This window comes from Scyliorhinus canicula, chromosome 2 (genome assembly GCF_902713615.1).
Source record: "Scyliorhinus canicula chromosome 2, sScyCan1.1, whole genome shotgun sequence".
NCBI lineage: Eukaryota > Metazoa > Chordata > Chondrichthyes > Carcharhiniformes > Scyliorhinidae > Scyliorhinus > Scyliorhinus canicula.
The window spans coordinates 252,318,161-252,339,091 of record NC_052147.1 but is presented as its reverse complement, the minus strand read 5'-3'; the positions used below and the strand labels follow the sequence as shown (position 1 = coordinate 252,339,091).

Sequence of the window (20,931 nt, the reverse complement as noted above, 5' to 3'; positions counted from 1 at the left end):
GCCACAGTGTGCATGATGATTGGCGCGCATGTGCATTCTGCGAACACGTTAAAAAAAATTTGGCCACATTGCGCATGTGCGCACAATGATTGGCGTGCATGTGCATTCTGCGAACACACATTGCACATGCGCGCACGATAATTGGACACTTTGGATAATTGGACACGCATGCGCAACGCGGTCGCTATTTTTTTAAACGGTTGCAACTTTTTGGTTCACAAGTTCTGTAGTGGTTTTTATTCATTTATTTTATTCATTTTTTTTAACATGTTCGGGGGGGTTTATTCAAATTTTTCATTTATTTTACTCATTTTATTTTGGTTTTTTTTAAGTTCGGGAGGGGTTTATTTGATAAAAATTCACAGGAAAAAATGCATAACTTTGGATAGATGGAGACTCCATACTTTCCGACACCTGAAGGCTTCACCTTCATCCAACAGGTTCCATTGGAGGAGAGTGTACGAGGGCCGAAGGGACCCAAAACCATTTCCTCCATTTTTGTCAGCAGCAAGCAAGATAAGAGAAAATGGTGGGTCGCGAAGGTCGGCCGGCGTGGGTCACGAAGGTTGGCCAGGTTGGTCCCCGAAGGTTGGCCGCTTGGCAAAAATGGGTCCCCGGGAAAAAAGTTTGAAGAACACTGGACTAGACAAGCTGATGGACAAGCTTCTGAAAAATGTCTTTATGGAATATTTTTGAAAGTTTGTCATGCTGCCTCTTCAGTTCATTATTAATTTTACTTATTAATTTTACATTAATTATTATGGTTTTAACAAGTTCCTTTTTCTTCCAACCAAACTATCAGATCCTCATTGCTTATGCTAATTTGTCTAAAACACCTTTTGTAATGACATTATTTGAATTCCCCACAGCATACGACAATCAACACATTATATCTTGATAGCACTTGCCATTTGATCATAAGGGGGCAGATTTCAGAATCGATAACTGTTGCTGAGGAGAAGATATGTTTAATGTAACACATTCATTTAAGACGATAATGTCTATCAGGATCAGAGCAGAGATTTAGGGCTAGATTCTCCGCTGTGGGGATTCTTCATTTTGCCGGCAGCCCGGCGATTTCCCAACGGCATGGGGCTGCCCACAATGGGAAACCCCATTGGCCGGCTGGCGAGATGGAGAATCCCAGGGGTGTGCCGCACCAGATTTGGTGGGATGGAGAATCCTACCCCTAACCTGTCTTGCTCAATTGCTTTACGGACGTACTGGTAACAAGATCATTCTGAAATAAACTGCAGACTACTTTTTACTTCTTCGGGATGTTTATCTGTAAATTTGTTTAAATATTATACACTGTTCCTTGGTGGTTCCTTATCTGTTGAGTTGTGGTTCATTGGTGTTGGCTGAGTACTTGAGATAATTAGCTTCATAAGTGAAATCCACTTTACATCTTTTATATTTCAGATGTGATGTGACATCTTTAGGAACTTCTTCTCCTTCCGTCCCCTCTCAGTATTCCAAAAAGGACTATTCTCTCTGAAACACTCAGCTCCATTCCTCAGTCACTCTTAGTGCCCCTTCCCCCTCCCCAGAACCTTCCTGCGCAAGTCCAAGTGGTGCAATGTCTGCCCTTTTATCTCCTCCTACATTCTAGCATCCTAACCACTCCTTCCAGGTGAAACGGCAATTTATGTGTACTTTATTTAACTTAGTATACTGTATTCATTGTCACAAGGAACTCTCCTCGATATTTGGGAGACCAAAACCACTTTGTGCAACGCCCACATTCAGTTTGAAAGTGCGATCCCAAACTTTCCGTCATCTGTCACTTATTTCTCTGCCTCACTTCAACTCTGACCTCCCTGACCTTGACCTCCTGTATGTTCCAATGACATAGGTTCAACAAATTGCACTTAATCATTCACTTGGCACGTTAACATCTTCTGGGTTTGACATTGAGTTTAGCAATTTCATATCATAATCTCTATCCACCTTTTCTTGACAAAAGCTTTTGGTGATAATTCTATTTTTCCATTTTGTCCTCTCGGCCCAGCCCATCGTGGCCCAATACCAAATCCTTTTGTCTTCCACCAACATCCCTTTTGCTTTTAATCTCTCCAGCCTTCAACCCTGCCAACATCCTTCCCTTTTGTTCTATTCCCACTCCTCCTCTTCCTAATCTTTAATGGCACGATTCAATTGGAAACAATCTATGTCTGGTTTTGGATGCGTTTAGCGAGGTTTTTCTCAGTGGCTGCATTGTTGAGAGACACCTCGCTATACAATGGCACGTTGCCATTTTTTACCTTGGGGGTGTTTCCCTCCACCAAGGCTGCACTTCAGTCATTTTTCCAGGAGACTCATCCGGAGTGAGACTCATACAGAGTGGGAGATTGAAACTTGGTAATTTGGTGCAGTGAGGTAATTCGGTGCAGAGTGTGAGGAGGTGCTTTTTAACCCTGGTAAGTGACTGGTAAGTAGTCTCTCTTTTTCTTTTCATTGTCTAATTTATTTATTTTTATTTTGAAATTCTAGTTGTTTAAGTTTACCAAGGGTTTAAGACAAGGCAGGAGATCCCAGACCCGTCTCATGCTCCTCGTGTGCGATGTGGGAGCTCAGGGACACGTCCACTGTCCCTGGCTCCTTCACGTGCAAGAAGTGTGTTCAGTTGCAGCTCTTGTTAGACCGCTTGACGGCTCTGGAGCTGCGGATGGACTCACTTTGGAGCATCCGCGATGCTGAGGAGGTCGTGGATAGCACGTTTAGCGAGTTGGTCACACCGCAGGTGAAGGTTACTGAGGGAGATAGAAAATGGGTGACCAAAAGAAAGAGCAAGAGTAGGAAGGCAGTGCAGGTGTCCCCTGCGGTCATCTCCCTGCAAAACAGATATACCGCTTTGGATACTGTTGAGGAAGATGGCTCACCAGGGGAAGGCAGCAGCAGCCAGGTTCATGGCACCATGGCTGGCTCTGCTGCACAGCAGGGCAGGAAGAAAAATGGCAGGGCTATAGTGATAGGGGACTCGATCGCAAGGGGAATAGACAGGCGGGTCTATGGACGCAATCGAGACTCCAGGATGGTATGTTGCCTCCCTGGTGCAAAGGTCAAGGATGTCTCGGAGCGGCTGCAGGACATTCTGGGGGGGGGGAGGGTAAACAGCCAGCTGTCGTGGTGCACATAGGCACCAACGATATAGGTAAAAAACGGGATGAGGTCCTACAAGCGGAATTCAGGGAGTTAGGAGTTAAACTAAAAAGTAGGACCTCAAAGGTAGTAATCTCAGGATTGCTACCAGTGCCACGAGCTAGTCAGAGTAGGAATGTCAGGATAGATAGGATGAATGCGTGGCTCGAGAGATGGTGCAAGAGGGAGGGATTCAAATTCCTGGGGCATTGGGACCGCTTCTGGGGGAGGTGGGACCAGTACAAACCGGACGGTCTGCACTTGGGCAGGACTGGAACCGATGTCCTAGGGGGGATGTTTTCTAGAGCTGTTGGGGAGGGTTTAAACTAATGTGGCAGGGGGATGGGAACCAATGCTGGAAGTTGGAAGGTAGTAAAATAGGGACAGAAACAAAAGGAAGTAAGGGGAAAAGTGCAAGGCAGAGAAGACATAGTCAGAAATCCATAAGGGCGACAGTACAAGGTACAGTGACTGAGGGGAGCACAGTGAATAGGCCCAGTAATAACAAAAGGAATAAAACTGGAGATGTTAAGATTCAAAACAGAGGTAAAAAAACCAACATAAGTGTACTTTACCTGAATGCTCGTAGTATTCGGAATAAAGTAAATGAGTTGGTGGCACAAATCATCGTAAATGACTATGATTTAGTGGCCATTACTGAAACATGGTTAAAGGATGGTCACGACTGGGAGTTAAATATCCGAGGGTATCAAACTATTCGGAAGGACAGAGTGGATGGTAAGGGAGGTGGTGTTGCTCTGTTATTTAAGGATGACATCCGGGCAATAGTAAGGGATGACATCGGTGCTATGGAGGATAAGGTTGAATCCATTTGGGTGGAAATCAGGAATATAAGGCGAAAAAGTCACTGATAGGAGTAGTCTATCGGCCACCAAATAGTAACGAGATGGTGGGGCAGGCAATAAACAAAGAAATAACTGATGCATGTAGAAATGGTACAGCAGTTATCATGGGGGATTTTAATCTACATGTCGATTGGTTTAACCAGGTCGGTCAAGGCAACCGTGAGGAGGAGTTTATAGAATGTATCCGCGATAGTTTCCTAGAACAGTATGTAATGGAACCTACGAGGGAACAAGCGGTCCTAGATCTTGTCCTGTGTAATGAGACAGGATTGATTCATGATCTCATAGTTAGGGATCCTCTCGGAAGGAGCGATCACAATATGGTGGAATTTAAAATACAGATGGAGGGTGAGAAAGTAAAATCAAATACTAGTGTTTTGTGTTTAAACAAAGGAGATTACAAGGGGATGAGAGAAGAACTAGCTAAGGTAGACTGGGAGCTAAGACTTTATGATGGAACAGTTGAGGAACAGTGGAGAACCTTCCAAGTGATTTTTCACAGTGCTCAGCAAAGGTTTATACCAACAAAAAGGAAGGACGGAAGAAAGAGGGAAAATCGACCGTGGATATCTAAGGAAATAAGGGAGAGTATCAAATTGAAGGAAAAAGCATATAAAGTGGCAAAGATTTCTGGGAGATTAGAGGACTGGGAAATCTTTAGGGGGCAACAGAAAGCTACTAAAAAAGCTATAAAGAAGAGTAAGATAGAGTATGAGAGTAAACTTGCTCAGAATATAAAAACAGACAGTAAAAGTTTTTACAAATATGTAAGACAAAAAAGAGTGGCTAAGGTAAATATTGGTCCTTTAGAGGATGAGAAGGGAGTTTTAATAATGGGAAATGAGGAAATGGCTGAGGAACTGAACAGGTTTTTTGGGTCGGTCTTCACAGTGGAAGACACAAATAACATGCCAGCGACTGATAGAAATGAGGCTATGACAGGTGAGGATCTTGAGAGGATTGTTATCACTAAGGAGGGAGTGATGGGCAAGCTAATGGGGCTAAAGGTAGACAAGTCTCCTGGCCCTGATGGAATACATCCCAGAGTGCTAAAAGAGATGGCTAGGGAAATTGCAGATGCACTAGTGATAATTTATCGAAATTCACTAGACTCTGGGGTGGTCCCGGTGGATTGGAAATTAGCAAACGTGACGCCACTGTTTAAAAAAGGAGGTAGGCAGAAAGCAGGAAATTATAGGCCAGTGAGTTTAACTTCGGTAATAGGGAAGATGCTGGAATCTATCATCAAGGAAGAAATTGCGAGGCATCTGGATAGAAATTGTCCCATTGGGCAGACGCAGCATGGGTTCGTAAAAGGCAGGTCATGCCTAACTAATTTAGTGGAATTTTTTGAGGACATTACCAGTGCAGTAGATAACGGGGAGCCGATGGATGTGGTATATCTGGATGTCCAGAAAGCCTTTGACAAGGTGCCACACAAAAGGTTGCTGCATAAGATAAAGATGCATGGCATTAAGGGTAAAGTAGTAGCATGGATAGAGGATTGGTTAATTAATAGAAAGCAAAGAGTTGGGATAAATGGGTATTTCTCTGGTTGGCAATCAGTAGCTAGTGGTGTCCCTCAGGGATCCGTGTTGGGCCCACAATTGTTCACAATTTACATTGATGATTTGGAGTTGGGGACCAAGGGCAATGTGTCCAAGTTTGCAGATGACACTAAGATGAGTGGTAAAGCGAAAAGTGCAGAGGATACTGGAAGTCTGCAGAGGGATTTGGATAGGTTAAGTGAATGGGCTCGGGTCTGGCAGATGGAATACAATGTTGACAAATGTGAGGTTATCCATTTTGGTAGGAATAACAGCAAATGGGATTATTATTTAAACGATAAAATATTAAAGCATGCCGCTGTTCAGAGAGACTTGGGTGTGCAAGTGCATGAGTCACAGAAGGTTGGTTTACAGGTGCAACAGGTGATTAAGAAGGCAAATGGAATTTTGTCCTTCATTGCTAGAGGGATGGAGTTTAAGACTAGGGAGGTTATGTTGCATTTGTATAAGGTGTTAGTGCGGCCACACCTGGAGTATTGTGTTCAGTTTTGGTCTCCTTACTTGAGAAAGGACGTACTGGCGCTGGAGGGTGTGCAGAGGGGATTCACTAGGTTAATCCCAGAGCTGAAGGGGTTGGATTATGAGGAGAGGTTGAGTAGACTGGGACTGTACTCGTTGGAATTTAGAAGGATGAGGGGGGATCTTATAGAAACATATAAAATTATGAAGGGAATAGATAGGATAGATGCGGGCAGGTTGTTTCCACTGGCGGGTGACAGCAGAACTAGGGGGCATAGCCTCAAAATAAGGGGAAGTAGATGTAGGACTGAGTTTAGGAGGAACTTCTTCACCCAAAGGGTTGTGAATCTATGGAATTCCCTGCCCAGTGAAGCAGTTGAGGCTCCTTCATTACATGTTTTTAAGGTAAAGATAGATTGTTTTTTGAAGAATAAAGGGATTAAGGGTTATGGTGTTCGGGCCGGAAAGTGGAGCTGAGTCCACAAAAGATCAGCCATGATCTAATTGAATGGCGGAGCAGGCTCGAGGGGCCAGATGGCCTACTCCTGCTCCTTGTTCTTATTTCATGCAGGTGAACCCAGCAGGAAAGGCTCCTCGCAGATCAGAGCATCATTTTGTCTGGTTACTCCGATCTCCCCCCCCCTCTGCTTTTCAGAACCCCCCCCCCCCCCCATGTTTTTGACCCTCCCCAACCTCTGGGAGGGACACGAGAACACCCCCTCACCCCCTCCACCTGGTAAGGCTACCACCCTGCCCGGACCCTGGCACTTGAACACATTGTCATAGCTATCTTGGCACCCTGGAGGTGCCCCTGCCAGTGAAGGATTCTCCTGGTGCCTGGGATCTAACGGCTGTGCCGAGGAGACCTCACCATGGCACCATGGTGGTGCTGAAGGGTGCCTGGATGGCATTGCCAAGATGCCCAGGTACCAGATGGAGAGCCAGAATGTCACCCTGTCATGTCCTCAACCACGCGGGGGGCCTGGGAGACTCCCCCACCCAGGTGCCATTGCGAATGGTCCACCTTTGTGGAAACCAATGCTAAATGGTGCCATGGTGAGGTCTCCTAGGCACAGCCGTTAGATCCCAGGCACCAGGAGAATCCCGCAAATGCATATTCAAGTGAGCCGAATGGATCATTTAAATATGCAGATCTGAATTACGCCCAGTGAGGGCGAGATCCAGGTCGCAACATCTCGTTAGGTAAACCTCTCGTGAGATTCAACGACCTCGTCCTGACACCAAGTTGGGCAGGACTAAGCCGCTGAATTGACTCCAATATCTATAAATCTTCCAGTTCAGGGAAAAGGTAATCAACCTGAAACATTAACTCTGTTTCTTTTGCTATAGATGTTGCCAGACTTCACAGAAACACAGTAAAATACAGTGCAGAAAAAGCCCTTTGGCCCATCGATTCGGCACCGCAGCATGAAAGGCACTTGATCAGCAAATCCTCATTCCATTCTCCAGCACTTGGCCCATAGCCTTGACTGTTAAGATGTGCCAAGTGTTCATCCAGGTTGTTTTTAAAGGATCTGAGGCAACCCGCTTCTACCACCATCCCAGGCAGTACATTCCAGATCAACACCACCCTCTGGGTAAAAAGCTTTTCCCTCAAATCCCATCTGAACCTCCCACCCGTCACCTTGAACTTGTGACCCATTGTAACCGACTCTTCAACTAAGGGGAACAGCTGTTCCCTACTCAACCTGTCCCTGCCCCTCATAATCTTGTCGCCCCTCAATCAGGTCACCCCTCAGTCTTCTCTGCTCCAGCGAAAACAACTCAAGCATATCCAACCTCTCTTCATAACTAACATCGATCCCAGGCAGCATCCTGGTCAAACAGCTCTGCACCCGCTCCAGTGCAATCACACCCTGTTGAGTATTTTCTGTTTCCAACATGTGTTTTGCTTTTGTGTTATCACTGAGAATTTGTTTGGAACAATGCAACCCAAAAAATATGAAGCAATTCACAAAGCATTCAAATACCTTTCATTTTGAGAATTGTGTTATCCTCAATTAAAATGAAGACATACTTAAATTGATTATTTGTTTCCAAATTTGTGGACATAGACATTTCTGAGCATGTTAAGGCCTTTGCACAATGACTAATGGAATTTTAGTGGAATTTCAAAAGCTATGGGCGGGATTCTCCATCTGGCCAACCCAGTTTTCTGTTGCGCTCCCCCCCCCCCCCCCCCCCCCCACCCCTGATTTCTCCGTCCCGGCAGCCAGCCAATTGGATTTCCCATTGTGGGCACCCCACACCCTTGGAAAATCTGCGGGAGTGAGTCCGCTGCCGGCGAAACAGAGGATTCCGCCAGTGGAGAATCCAGCCCTATATCTTTTTTTATACCACAGAAAACCTTAGTGAGTCAATCAAGACCACACGAATACTTCTTTTTCCATCAGAAACTTTTCATTTACCTTCATGTCCCGCACTCCAACAAAGAGCCTTGGTGGTTTCCACGTCTTCTCTTTTGTGACCGTGTTAATGTAGAATTTCCGATCCGTGCTTTCATCCAAGTGAACCTCCCAAATGTCCATTAACTGGATGGGAGGTCGATTCGGATTCGGAGGCTCCAGTCTCACTTACTTTATTTCTTCACTAAGAATTAAAATTAGGCCTTTGGTTTAGCAGTAGGCCTCAGCTGACCAGATCTACAAATAAAACAGATGACAGTGCCTTTCAGTTCCTTTCAATAAACCCACACAAGCCGACCTTCATGGTTTCCTGTTTGCTACCCAACATCAGTGAAATCAATTTGTTAATATTATTTATGAGGCAATGCATTTGGTTAATTCAGATAAACTTAAATTAGTTGTTGCTTGCACCTTGCCACATTATTTTTTATGGTAATTCATTAAATGTTTATTCTATAACACACAATCCAAAATACATATTTATTAGCTTCAAGACAAATTAAATAAACTTATTTTTTGTTTCACCTTTCTCCCCCTTTTTATATTATTCTCCAGTGTTTACATCCCCCACTCCTGAAAACATTAATTCTTCTAAAGTTGCCATTCTATGAGCATCACCTGCCCCTCAACGTGACCCTTTCTTTTACGTTCTTGGACATCCAAGTGTCTGCAACTATCCATTTGCTTTGCCTGAGATGCAATGTTTTGTTTACTGAACAAAGCAGAATCTCACAGAATGTTACCTGATTCTTTGAGTGGGTAGACATTGGACACAGTTTTCGCAGACTGAAGCAAATATTTATTCATTTACAGCAGTTTACATTTATACACTGCAATTAACTTTGTAAAACTTCTGAAGGCACTTTACAAGTGTGGCATAAATGAAAACATTTGTGATGTTTTTTCTTGATGCTGAGCCACAGAAAGAGAACCATGTGGAACGACTGTACAAGAGGAGGAAACAGTGATGATGGACAAGGAGAAAGGGAAGGGAAATGGAGAGGCTGCAAACTACAGGAACCATAGACCTTGTAAAGATGAGAGTTTTGATGAGGTGACAGGTTGGAGGGAATGGGAAGGGAATTGCCAATTACAGGAGCATGGTGATTGAAAGAAAAGTCACCAATGGTGCGATAGAAGGAATGTATGGGGAGGAGAAGTGCAGTGTTGGACGAGCAGAATTCATGACAGAGGGATGTGCATTTCAGTATTTCTGTTTACTGCCAAATTTAACGTCTGAAACAAATCACGCATACAATTATTCCAAAGGGATTGTTCACTCCATGACATCTTGGTCCAGTTCTTAACCGCCCCCAATACTCCCTCCCCTTCTCATTTGACACGCTTTCATTCAAGCGCAGGAAATGCCCCATTACCTCTTCTCTCCTCATTGTCCAAGGTCCCATACACATCTTCTAGGGAAACAATTTACATACATCTCTTTCAATTTTATATACTATATGTGCAGCTCACATTCCGGATGCACAATACAGGGACAGAGAACACCAAATTCAGATTGGGTGACTATTTTGTGGAATATCTCCATTTAACCTACAAGCATGGCCCTGAGCTTCCGATTGCCCATATTATAAGTCTCCACTTTGCTCTCTCCCCGACCTCTCTTGTATTTGAATTACTGCAGCGTTGCAATGAAACTAAATATAAATTCAAGGAATTGTACTGCATCTTTCAGTTAGGCACTTTGGAACCTTTCACATGCAACACTGAGTTCCACAATTTCAGACCAAAAACTCTCCCCCATTTTGTTTCCTTTTGCTTTTCAGGTATAAGTTTTACTCTCATGGTCAAATCTTCTGGTTAGCGTCGGAAACGGTGAAGACCAGACTTCTGATCCCATTGAAGAAGAACTCCTTCAGTGCAGGAAACAATGCAGAGAGAAGCTAAGAGAATCAGCGCAGAAGACAAACCCACTTCTTTTACAGCGCTACCTTCCATAATGTAAGCTTAAATGTCCGTTGTGGGGCAGCATGGTGGCACAGTGGTTAGCACTGCTGCCTCACTACTCTGAGGACCTGGGTTCGATCCCAGCCCCGGGTCACTGTCCATGTGGAGTTTGCACATTCTCCTAATGTCTACATGGGTTTCACCCTCACAACCCAACGATGTGCAGGGTAAGTGGATTGGCCAATGCTAAATTGGCCCTTCAATGGAAGAAAAGAATTGGGTACTTTAAATTTATAAAATAAATAAATAATTGTCCGGTGTGAATATTAGTGAAGGAATGAGAGAATGTGTAGTAGGGTGGTGAGGTGGGTGGTTGAGTGAGGTTAGTGGGTAAGGGGGAAGGATGGTTGAGGACTATCAAAAGGCATTCGATGTAATGCCACACAAGAGACTTGTGAAATAATTTATAACTCATGGAATAAATGGACAATAGGAACATGTACAAAATAAGAGGTGCAACTCTGAAGGGTGTGCAGGAGCAGAGTGACCTGTGTGTATATATGCAAAAATCACTAAAGGTGGCAGGCCAGGTGAAGAGAGCAGTTAATGAAGTATACAGTATCCTCAGCTTTATTAATAGGTGTATAGAATACAGGAGCAACGGCACTGTGCTCAAATTGTATAACCAGTTAGACCTAAGCTGGAGTAATGTGTACAGTTCTGGGCACTACAGTTGAGGACGGATATGAACACATGGACACAGTACAGAAGAGGTTTACAAGAATGGTACCAGGATGAGAAACTTCAGTTGTGAAGACAGACTGGAAAAGTTAGAAATATTCTGCTTGGAGAGGAGAAGGCTAAGTAGATAAGGGGAAATTATTCCTGCTCATAAAAGAAGGTACAGATTTAAAACGATTTGCAAAATAAGCAAATGCAATGCGAGAAAAATTTTACTCATACATGAAGTTGTTCGGGTCTGGTATGTCCTGCCTGGAAGTGTGGTGGAGGCAGGTTAAATCGAGGCATTCAAGAGGGCATTACATGGTTATTTGAATAGAAACAATGTACAGAGTTTCGGGGAAAAGGGAGGAGAATGACACTAAGTCACAGTGCACCTTTGAAGAGCCGAATAGCCTTTTTCTGCATTGTATCAATTCTCTAATTCTGTAAGGTGAACGAGGTAAGTGGATAAGTGAGTAAGTAGCAGGTGCAGTTGGGCGGCATGGTAGCACAGTGTTAGCACTGTTGTTCACAGCCCCAGGGACCTGAGTTCGATTCTCAGCTGTGTTCACGGTCTGTGCGGAGTCTGCACGTTCTCCCCGCGTCTGCATGGGTTTCCTCCAGGTGCTCCGGTTTTCTCCCACATGTCCCAAAAGACGTGCTTGTTAGGTGAATTGGACATTCTGAATTCTCCCTCGGTGAACCCGAACAGGTGTCGTAGTGTGGAGACGAGGGGATTTCACAGTAACTTCATTGCAGTGTTAATGTAAGCCTACCTGTGACACTAATAAATATTATTTTTATAAAAAAGTAGTATTTGGGTAGGGTGGTATGGTGGTAGCTGGATAATGTGCAAGAAGGTGAGGTGGCAAGCTGGCAGGGTGAGTTGGGTGGAGGGGTGAGTTGGGGGTGAGGTGTAGTTGCGGAGTTGGGCAGGGGGAATAAATGTGGTCGATTGGGTTGGGGGGAATCATCAGTTGTTGACATTGAAACATAAAAAATAGAAACAGGAGGAGACCATTCGGTCCTTCGACCCTGCGTTGCTCGCTCCCGAAATTTCCGACACAGCAAACTATCTTCCTCGCCTCGGGGTCGCACTCCGTTCAGATACAAGGGCGCACTATTGCGACATTAACAATACAGGGCGCCAACTACACCAACTTACAACTGTATGCACTCCCAGACCTGAGCGCCCCCCTCCTCCTAGGACTGGATTTCCAGTGTAACCTCAGGAGCCTAACACTCAGCTTCGGCGGACCCCTTCCCCCACTCACTATATGCAGTCTAGCAACTCTGAAAATCGACCCCCCTCCACTGTTCGCTAATCTCACTGCCAACTGCAAACCAGTGGCCACTTGCAGCAGGAGGTATAGCCTGCAGGACAGGGTGTTTATTAGATCCAAAGTCCGGCGTCTCTTACTTGAAGGAGTCATAGAGGCCAGTAATAGCCCCTGGAGAGCTCAGGTGGTGGTTGTCAAGACCGGGGAAAAGTTACGGATGGTGGTTGATTACAGCCAGATCATTAACCGGTTCACGCACCTTGATGCGTACCCCCTCCCCCGGATTTCAGACATGGTAAATCAGATCGCCCTGTACCGCATATTCTCCATGGTGGATCTGAAGTCTGCATACCACCAGCTCCCAATCCGCCCGGAGGACCGCCACTACACGGCGTTCGAGGCAGACGGCCGCCTTTTCCATTTCCTCTGGGTCCCCTTTGGCGTCATGAACGGGGTTTCGGTGTTCCAACGAGCAATGGACCGAATGGTGGACCAGTACGGGCTGCGGGCCACATTTCCGTACTTGGATAACGTCACCATCTGCGGCCATGACCAGCAGGACCACGATGCCAACCTCCACCGATTTCTCCAAACCGCCCAAAAACTCAACCTCACATATAATAAGGAGAAATGCGTTTTCCGCACAACCAGACTAGCCATCCTTGACTACGTTGTGAAAAACGGGGTCCTAGGACCCGACCCTGACCGTATGCCCCCTCTTACAACTCCCTCTCCCTCACTGTTCCAGGGCCCTCAAGAGGTGCCTCGGATTTTTCTCATACTACGCCCAGTGGGTCCCCCAGTATGCGGACAATGCCCGCCCACTATTTAAGGCTACACTCTTCCCACTGTCAGCCGAGGCTCGCCAGGCCTTCAACTGCATCAAGGCAGACATCGCCACAGCCGCCATGCGGGCGGTAGATGAATCCGTCCAATTCCAGGTGGAGAGTGACGCCTCAGAGGTCGCTCTTGTTGCCACTCTGAACCAGGCAGGTAGGCCAGTAGCGTTCTTTTCCCGAACCCTCTCCGCTTTGGAACTTCAACACTCCTGAGTTGAAAAGGAAGCTCAAGCCATTGTGGTAGCCATACGGCACTGGAGGCACTACCTCACTGGTAGGAGGTTTACCCTCATCACCTTTATGTTTGATAACTCGCAGCGGGGCAAAATCAAGAATGACAAAATCTTGCGGTGGAGGATCGAACTCTCCACCTATAATTATGATATTGTACACCGCCCTGGGAAGCTCAACGAGCTCCCAGATGCCCTGTCCCGGGGTACATGCGCCAGCGCGCAAGACGACTGACTACAGGCTAGCCACAATGACCTCTGCCACCCGGGGGTCACCCGGCTCGCCCACTTCATCAAGGCCCGCAATCTGCCTTTCTCCACCGAGGAGGTTAAAGCTGTCACCAGGAATTGCCCGATCTGCGCGGAGTGTAAACCGCACTTCTATAGACCAGACAAGGCCCACCTGGTAAAGGCATCCCGGCCCTTTGAACGACTGAGTATTGATTTCAAAGGGCCCCTCCCCTCGACCAACCGTAACATCTACATTTTCAATATTATAGATGAATTCTCCCATTTCTCGTTTGCCATCCCATGCCCCGATATGACCTCCCATACAGTCATCAGAGCCCTGTACAGCATCTTCACCCTGTTCGGTTTCCCCAGCTACGTCCACAGTGACAGGGGTTCGTCCTTCATGAGCGACGAACTGCGCCAGTACCTGCTCGGCAAGGGCATTGCCTCGAGCAGGACTACCAGCTATAACCCCAGGGGAACAGGCAGGTGGAGAGGGAGAATACGATGGACTGGAAGACTGTCCTACTGACCCTACGGTCCAGGAATCTCCTGACCTCCCACTGGCAGGAGGTACTCCCCAACGCACTCCATGCAATTAGGTCCCTCCTTTGTACGGCCACAAATCAGATTCCTCATGATCGATTATTTGTCTTCCCTAGGGGCACTACCACGGGGGCCTCGCTTCCATTCTGGTTGAGGACACCGGGCCCTGTCCTCCTTCGGAGGCATGTTCGGACACATAAAACAGACCCCCTGGTAGAGAGGGTCCTGCTCCTGCACTCAAACTGCCACTACGCGTTTGTCGAACACCCCAATGGCCGACAGGACACTGTTTCCCTCCGGGACCTGGCACCTGCAGGATCTACTACCACTACCACTACCACAACCGCCGAGGTATCCCCCACACTATACCCCACCCGACCTCCCACGCCCTGCGCCCCTGCACCTACTTGCTTCCCGCGCCCCCTTCCACCCATCACACCGGTCCGCAGGAACGAAACTCTGGAAGAACCACCCGCGGAGTCCACCCTCAGATTCGCACCGAACATCTGTCCACAGCCATCCGAAGTGGCTGCAACTCCAGTGCTCCGTCGGTCTCAATGCACAATTTGAGCGCCGGACCGACTGAACTTATAGACCCGTCACCCCCGCCGGACTTGATTTTTAACAGGGGGTGAATGTGGTGAACGTGTAACCACTATAAATTCACACTGTACATTACTGTGTCCTTGTGGACTCCATCTGTGAGCCGTTGCGCGGCTCTGCCCACAGGTGGAGATGAGGAGCATGTACAGGGCTCCGCCCTTGGCTCTGCCCCCAGCAGGAAGTATAAGTGCTGCGGCCCTACGAGTCCGCCCTCAGTTCAGTACAGTCGCAGGCAGGCTCAGTTGTAAGCCGATGAAAGTCACAGTTTACTTCAACTCGTGTCTCTGAATGAATTGATGGTCGCATCAGTACTCTGGGATGAAGATTATCAGGTCCTGGAGATTTGCCTGCCTTCAATTCCACTTAATTTCCCCAAAACCATTTCTTTACTAATACTAATTTCCTTGAGCTTCTCACTAAAACTGGTATTTCTCAGAATTTCCAGTACATTATTCATGTCTTCCTTTGTGAAGACAGAAGCAAAGTATAAATTTAGTTCCTCAGCCATTTCTTTGTTCCGTTATGCATTCCCCCATTTCTGAATAAAAGGGGCTTACATTATTTTTTATCAACCTTTTCCTCTTTACATACCTATAGAAACTTTTACAGTCAGTTTATGTGTTCCCCGCTAGTTTACTTTCAAATTGTATTTTTCCCTTCTTAATCAATCCCTTGGTCTGACTTTGTTTAATTTTAAACTATTCCCAATCATCAGGTCTATTGCCTTTTCTAACTAATTTGTATGCCTCTACTTTGAATCTAATGCTATCTCTAATTCCCCTTGTAAGTTTGGCCACAGTTCCCTTCCTATTCTTTTGCAAAATAGAAATAAACAACTTTTAGAGTTCACCTATTTGTTCCTTGAATGCCTGCCATTTCCTGTCCACTGACCTTCCTTTCAGTAATGTTTCCCAGCCCATCACAGCCAGCTCATGCCTCATACCATCATAGTTACCTTTATTGAGGTTCAGGACCCTGGTCTCAGAATAGCTCATTATTCACCTAGGTAAAACATTCTACCATATTATGGTCACTTGTCTCCAAGGGTTCTCTCACAAATAGATTGTCAACTAATCCTTTCTTAGTTTAGTTAGCTGGAGTTAGGCTAGGATTTTTCTGTCTAACATTCCCTGAGTAACTAATCAGCTAATTACTGCAGAACAGAGCCGGTGACCTATTCGGAGGGTTCCACTGAGCAAGGGAATTGTCCATCGGAAGTTCACATTTCGCCCAAGGCCTCCCAACGCATGTATTGCGTCATATGCACAGGTCTCCAATGATCTGGAAACGAGAAATTCTCGGCCATCATTTTTGCTTTTAAACTTTTTCAGTACTGATGAAAGGTCATTGATCTGTAGTGTAAACTCTCTTTCCCTGTCCGTAAAATTTGCCTGACTTGCTGAGCATTTTGTTTTTTTATTTAATGCGTGCAGTTAGCAATGCTGCACGTGAATGTACATATTCTGAGCCAGTGTGGTGGTAAACAGAGTTTGCATTGTATATTCAGAAGGAAATGATATCTCTATCTACAGACATGCAATCAGAATTATCAGGTTTCCATCAATAAATGAAACAATCCAGTCTGATTCTTGGATTCTGCCCTATAATTAAAAATGCTTCAAGCAATTCTAAATTGCTTTAGAAGTAATTTACCTTCTTTTAAAAAAACTGCTAACAATTTCCATTATTTAAAAACGTAAGATGCATTTAAGTATTAAAGTTGGACCCTACTGGTACAACACATTTTATTTTCATTCTGATTCAACTTTTGGCACTGAATTGATATTTTAGGATAGTAATTGGACAGTACACATGATCTACTGCCCCTTTATACAAAACTGTTTGAATCAATCAATTCATGATTGCTAGTAATGGAATTTATATTTTCAATCCAATAATATTCAGTGAGCATGATTTACTATTGGCGTTTCAACATTATATATTTGAACGGAAATCGTTGTAACATTGTCACCTCACTAGTGTAATCTTCCTTATTATTGGGGAAGTAACAATTCATAGAAGACACAGTGGGGTGGATTTTCACTTTAGGCCTTGGCCACATGTGTGATAATCAGAAATTGAAAAGTGGAAGTAGGGAATCAGTAGAGTCAATGATTTTTTTCGCTTGTCTTTTATTTATCCTTTGTGTACACCTCTTTCACTGAGCTGCTTAATTGTTGATACCAAACTGCTTCACATGGATGAGGTCCGCAATCTGTCCAAGCCTTTCTATTCGTTCATTCTTTCTCTTGCATCAATGTCCTTCTGCAAGACCACACCCTTCAGCCTTGCTCACCTGCACAGCTGTTCGTATATATCCTCTCCGAGATCAGCACCCCTGAGTGAAAATGATTGTGATAGAGACCTCTGCACAGGGAAACTTGACACTACAAGTGAGCATGAGCTGGAATGGAAAGGATAGCAGAGGATACGTGGCTGGAGAGTGAGCCTGAGCCCACGCATTACTGAAGGAGGATCTTAATTTAAGGGAAAGGCTTTGGAACTGCATCAACTGTATTAGAAAACATGTCAAGAGGCTGCCACATGGTGGCTGAGGGAATGGCAGCCTACCTGTACAATTCGAGTGCAAGAAATAAGTTCTCAGCAGCCTACCTTGGAGCATGAACTGCCTTAGAACAAACAAGAAACAAAGAATAATACAGCACAGGAACCCTTCGGCCCTCGAATCCTGTACCGATCATGATACCACCCTTGGCCAAAACCCTCAGCAATTCCTAGTGCATTATCCCGCAATACCCATCCTATCCATGTATTTCTCAAGATGCCTTTTGAATGCCATAAGACCATAATAAGACACAGAAGCAGAATTAGGCCACTCAGCCCATCGGGTCTGCTCTGCCATTCAATTATGGCTGATACTTTTCTCACCCCATTCTCCTGCCTGCTCCCCATAACCCCTGATCCCGATATTAATCAAGAACCTATCTGTCTCTGTCTGAAAGACACTCAGAGATTTGGCTTCCCCAGCCTTCTGCGGCAAAGAGTTCCACAGATTCTCCACCCTCTGGCTGAAGAAATTCCTCCTCATCTCTGTTTTAAAGGATCGTCTCTTTAATCTGAGATGGTGTCCTCTGGTTCTAGTTTTTCCGACAAGTGGAAACATCCTCTCCACATCCACTCTATCCAGGCCTTTCAGTATCCTGTAAGTTTCAATAAGATGTTCCCTCATCCTTCTAAACTCAACCGAGTACAGACCCAGAGTCCTCAATCATTCCTCATACGACAAGCTGTTCATTCCAGGTATCATTCTTGTGAACCTCCTCTGGACCCTTTCCAAGGTCAGCCCAAAACTGCTCACAATACTCCAAATGGGGTCTGACCAGAGCCTTTTACAGCCTCAGAAATACATCCCTGGTCTTGTATTCTAGCTTTCTTGACATGAATGCTAACATTGCATTTGTCTTCCTAACTGCAACTGAACCTGCATGTTAACCTTAAGAGAATTGTGAACAACGACTCCCAAGTCCCTTTGTGCTTCTGTTTTCCTAAGCATTTCCCCATTTAGAAAATAGTCTATGCCTAAATTCCTCCTTCCAAAGTGCATAACCTCACACTTTTCCACATTGTATTTTATCTGCCACTTCATTACCCATTCTCCTAATGTTAATATATCTGCTTCAACAACCTCACCTGGCAACCCCTTCCAGGCACCGACCACCCTCTGTGTAAATAACCTGCCTAACACATCCCCTCCAAACCTCGCCCCCTGGTGACTGACCCCTCCACCCTGGAAAAGAGTGTCTGCCCATCCACTCTATCCATGCCCCTCATAATCTTGCAGACCTCTATAAGGTTACCCCTCAACCTCCATCATTCTAATGAAAACAGTCCGAGTCTATTCAGCCTCTCCACATAGCTAAGATGCTCCAGACCAGGCAACATCCTGGTAAACCTCCTCTGCACCCTCTCCAAAGCCTCCACATCCTTCTGGTAGTGTGGCGACCAGAATTGTACGCAATATTCCAAGTGTGGTCTTACCAAGGTTCTATCCAACTGTAGCATGACTTGCCAGTTTTTATACTCGATGCCCCGTCCAATGAAGGCAAGCATTCCGTATGCTTTCTTGACTACCTTGCCCACTTGTCTTGCCACTTTTAAAGATCTGTGGATCTGTGGGTCTTCTATGAAAGCTACTGTGAGGCCTGCAATGCAAGTTTTGTTGCCACCACCAGTTGAAGCTTTGAGCAAAAGCCAAACTACTGCCATTGAAGCTCTGACATCTACTTTCTCCTCCAGCCTAGAAAGGCTGTGCATTGACAGATTGACCTCCAGCAGTCTGTTTTCATGGAGATCAGTGCAGGGTTGCAAGTGCTTTGACACTAGTGCTGTGGAGGCAACAGATAATGTGCTGTAACAGGAAGATAGTGTAGGTTCACCCGTTTTGCACCCTCATTCAATGTCCTCACACATGTGCCACAAAGTACACTCGGCTTGAGGGCCCTGCCAATGAACAAAATGTACAGACAGTCCCTCCCAGGGCCTTGCTGCTGAATGTCACCCAACACAAATATCCCCGGTGTTATGTCAACAATAGCAGTCTTTCGTCAGTTATCTTTAGGTGCCAGATTAGCAGAGGGTGATGTTGCTCATGATTTCTACTGCAGAGGACTTCAATGTGCCATCTTGCAGAAGACTGATGGGTTTACACACTAAACTGCAAAAGAAGCATACAAAGTGCAGCATGAGCTTTGCTCAGGGTTTTGCGTAGAGCTCGGAGTCCATTCTTTTTAGCATGGGAGTTGTGGTCAACTCCATGAAAAACACTTCAATACCCATCCCTGGTGCAGGCTACTGTCTCCATTTCCTTTGTAGCACAAGCAGATGCCACTTGGTGGTCAGCTTGTTTCCGTGGGAGCTCAAACTGATCTCACGCAAACTCAGCTCAATATCACACAGGGTCAGAATGTTCCAAACATGGCTGTTGGTCCCAGTGCACAGAAGGACTTGCTGGCTATCACAGCATTCCAGCAACACATTTTCCAAGATGCTGCTTGGATAGGTGCAAGAACATCCCAAAGTGTTGCTGTGCCGTGGTGCAACATAAACCTGCAATTGTTCTTTCACCACTGCCGTTCTGCCAATGCCCTTGGTGCTGGCATAGACTGCTGCCAACCAGCTCGAGGCAGCACATAACAACTTCAGAGATAGAAACAGGAGTATGACCATTAAGCCTGCTCCATCATTCAATACAGTCACGGCTAATCTTGGGCTTCAATTCCACTTTCCCACCTGTTCTCCATATTTATTAATTCACTGACAGACCAAACTTCTGTCTATCCTAACCTTAATTTTGAAACCGGGACTTCCAGGGCCACAACATCTCAAGGTCATCCTCCAAGATCATTCTCAGTCTCCCCCACTGGTAAGAGAGAATAAAATATAATCGATTCTCTTGGATTGTAAAGCCTTAGTCACCTTTCTTATGCAGCTGTGGATGACAAACTGGGAAACATCACCACGTAAAGGTTCATGGTCATGGTCACCTTCAAAGCCGCAGATAATTCTGTCCAGTATCCTCACTCTGCTCCCAGACCACTGTTGTAGCTGTAGTCAGTGACAGATTTCAGTGAGAACCCCATTTGCAAAGTGGACATTCTGATACAGGATTCATTTGCTGAAGTTCAGGTGGAGAATTGCTCTCTCAACACTCTCCTTTTGAGACTCTTCTTCTACTATCCTCCTTCATCTTCCAGTAGATTGCCCTGCTCTGTTTTACCTCTGCTCATTCACCCTTAGTCCAAGGGAAATGCAAAATGATAACACCTGTATCTGGGAGCAAGTCACTTGTACATAATTCTTGAATACCCATCCATATGACTGCCTGTTGACTTCAGCAACTGCAAATTGGAAACCAATCGACAATTAATCTGCATGTAGCTGATAACCTTTGTGGAGGTATTTTCTGCTCCCGGACATCTGTCCAGCTGTGGAGGTTAAGGAAAGGCAGTAATGCCCTGATGGACATAACAATCTGCCTATTCTGCATACTTCTGCAGATGGTCCCTGTGTGTGTGTTACCACCCTCACCAAAATAGCAGCTGACACAGTTAGCACTAGAAATGCATGTGGCCTCCAATTTTGGTGGTAAAATGA

At 45.5% G+C, this 20,931-nt stretch overlaps 1 protein-coding gene across 3 annotated transcripts in view; it reads right to left on the bottom strand.

Moving 5' to 3' along the window:
- LOC119962096 (rho GTPase-activating protein 15-like) overlaps window positions 1-20,931 on the bottom strand; it is a 992,501-nt gene that overhangs the window by 891,953 nt on the left and 79,617 nt on the right. For all 3 annotated transcript variants that reach the window (XM_038789949.1, XM_038789950.1, XM_038789951.1), the window contains exon 2: window positions 8,464-8,697. In XM_038789949.1, coding sequence (XP_038645877.1) covers window positions 8,464-8,583 — 120 coding nt within the window. In that variant the 5' untranslated portion in view covers window positions 8,584-8,697. The remainder of the gene's footprint in view (window positions 1-8,463; window positions 8,698-20,931) is intronic.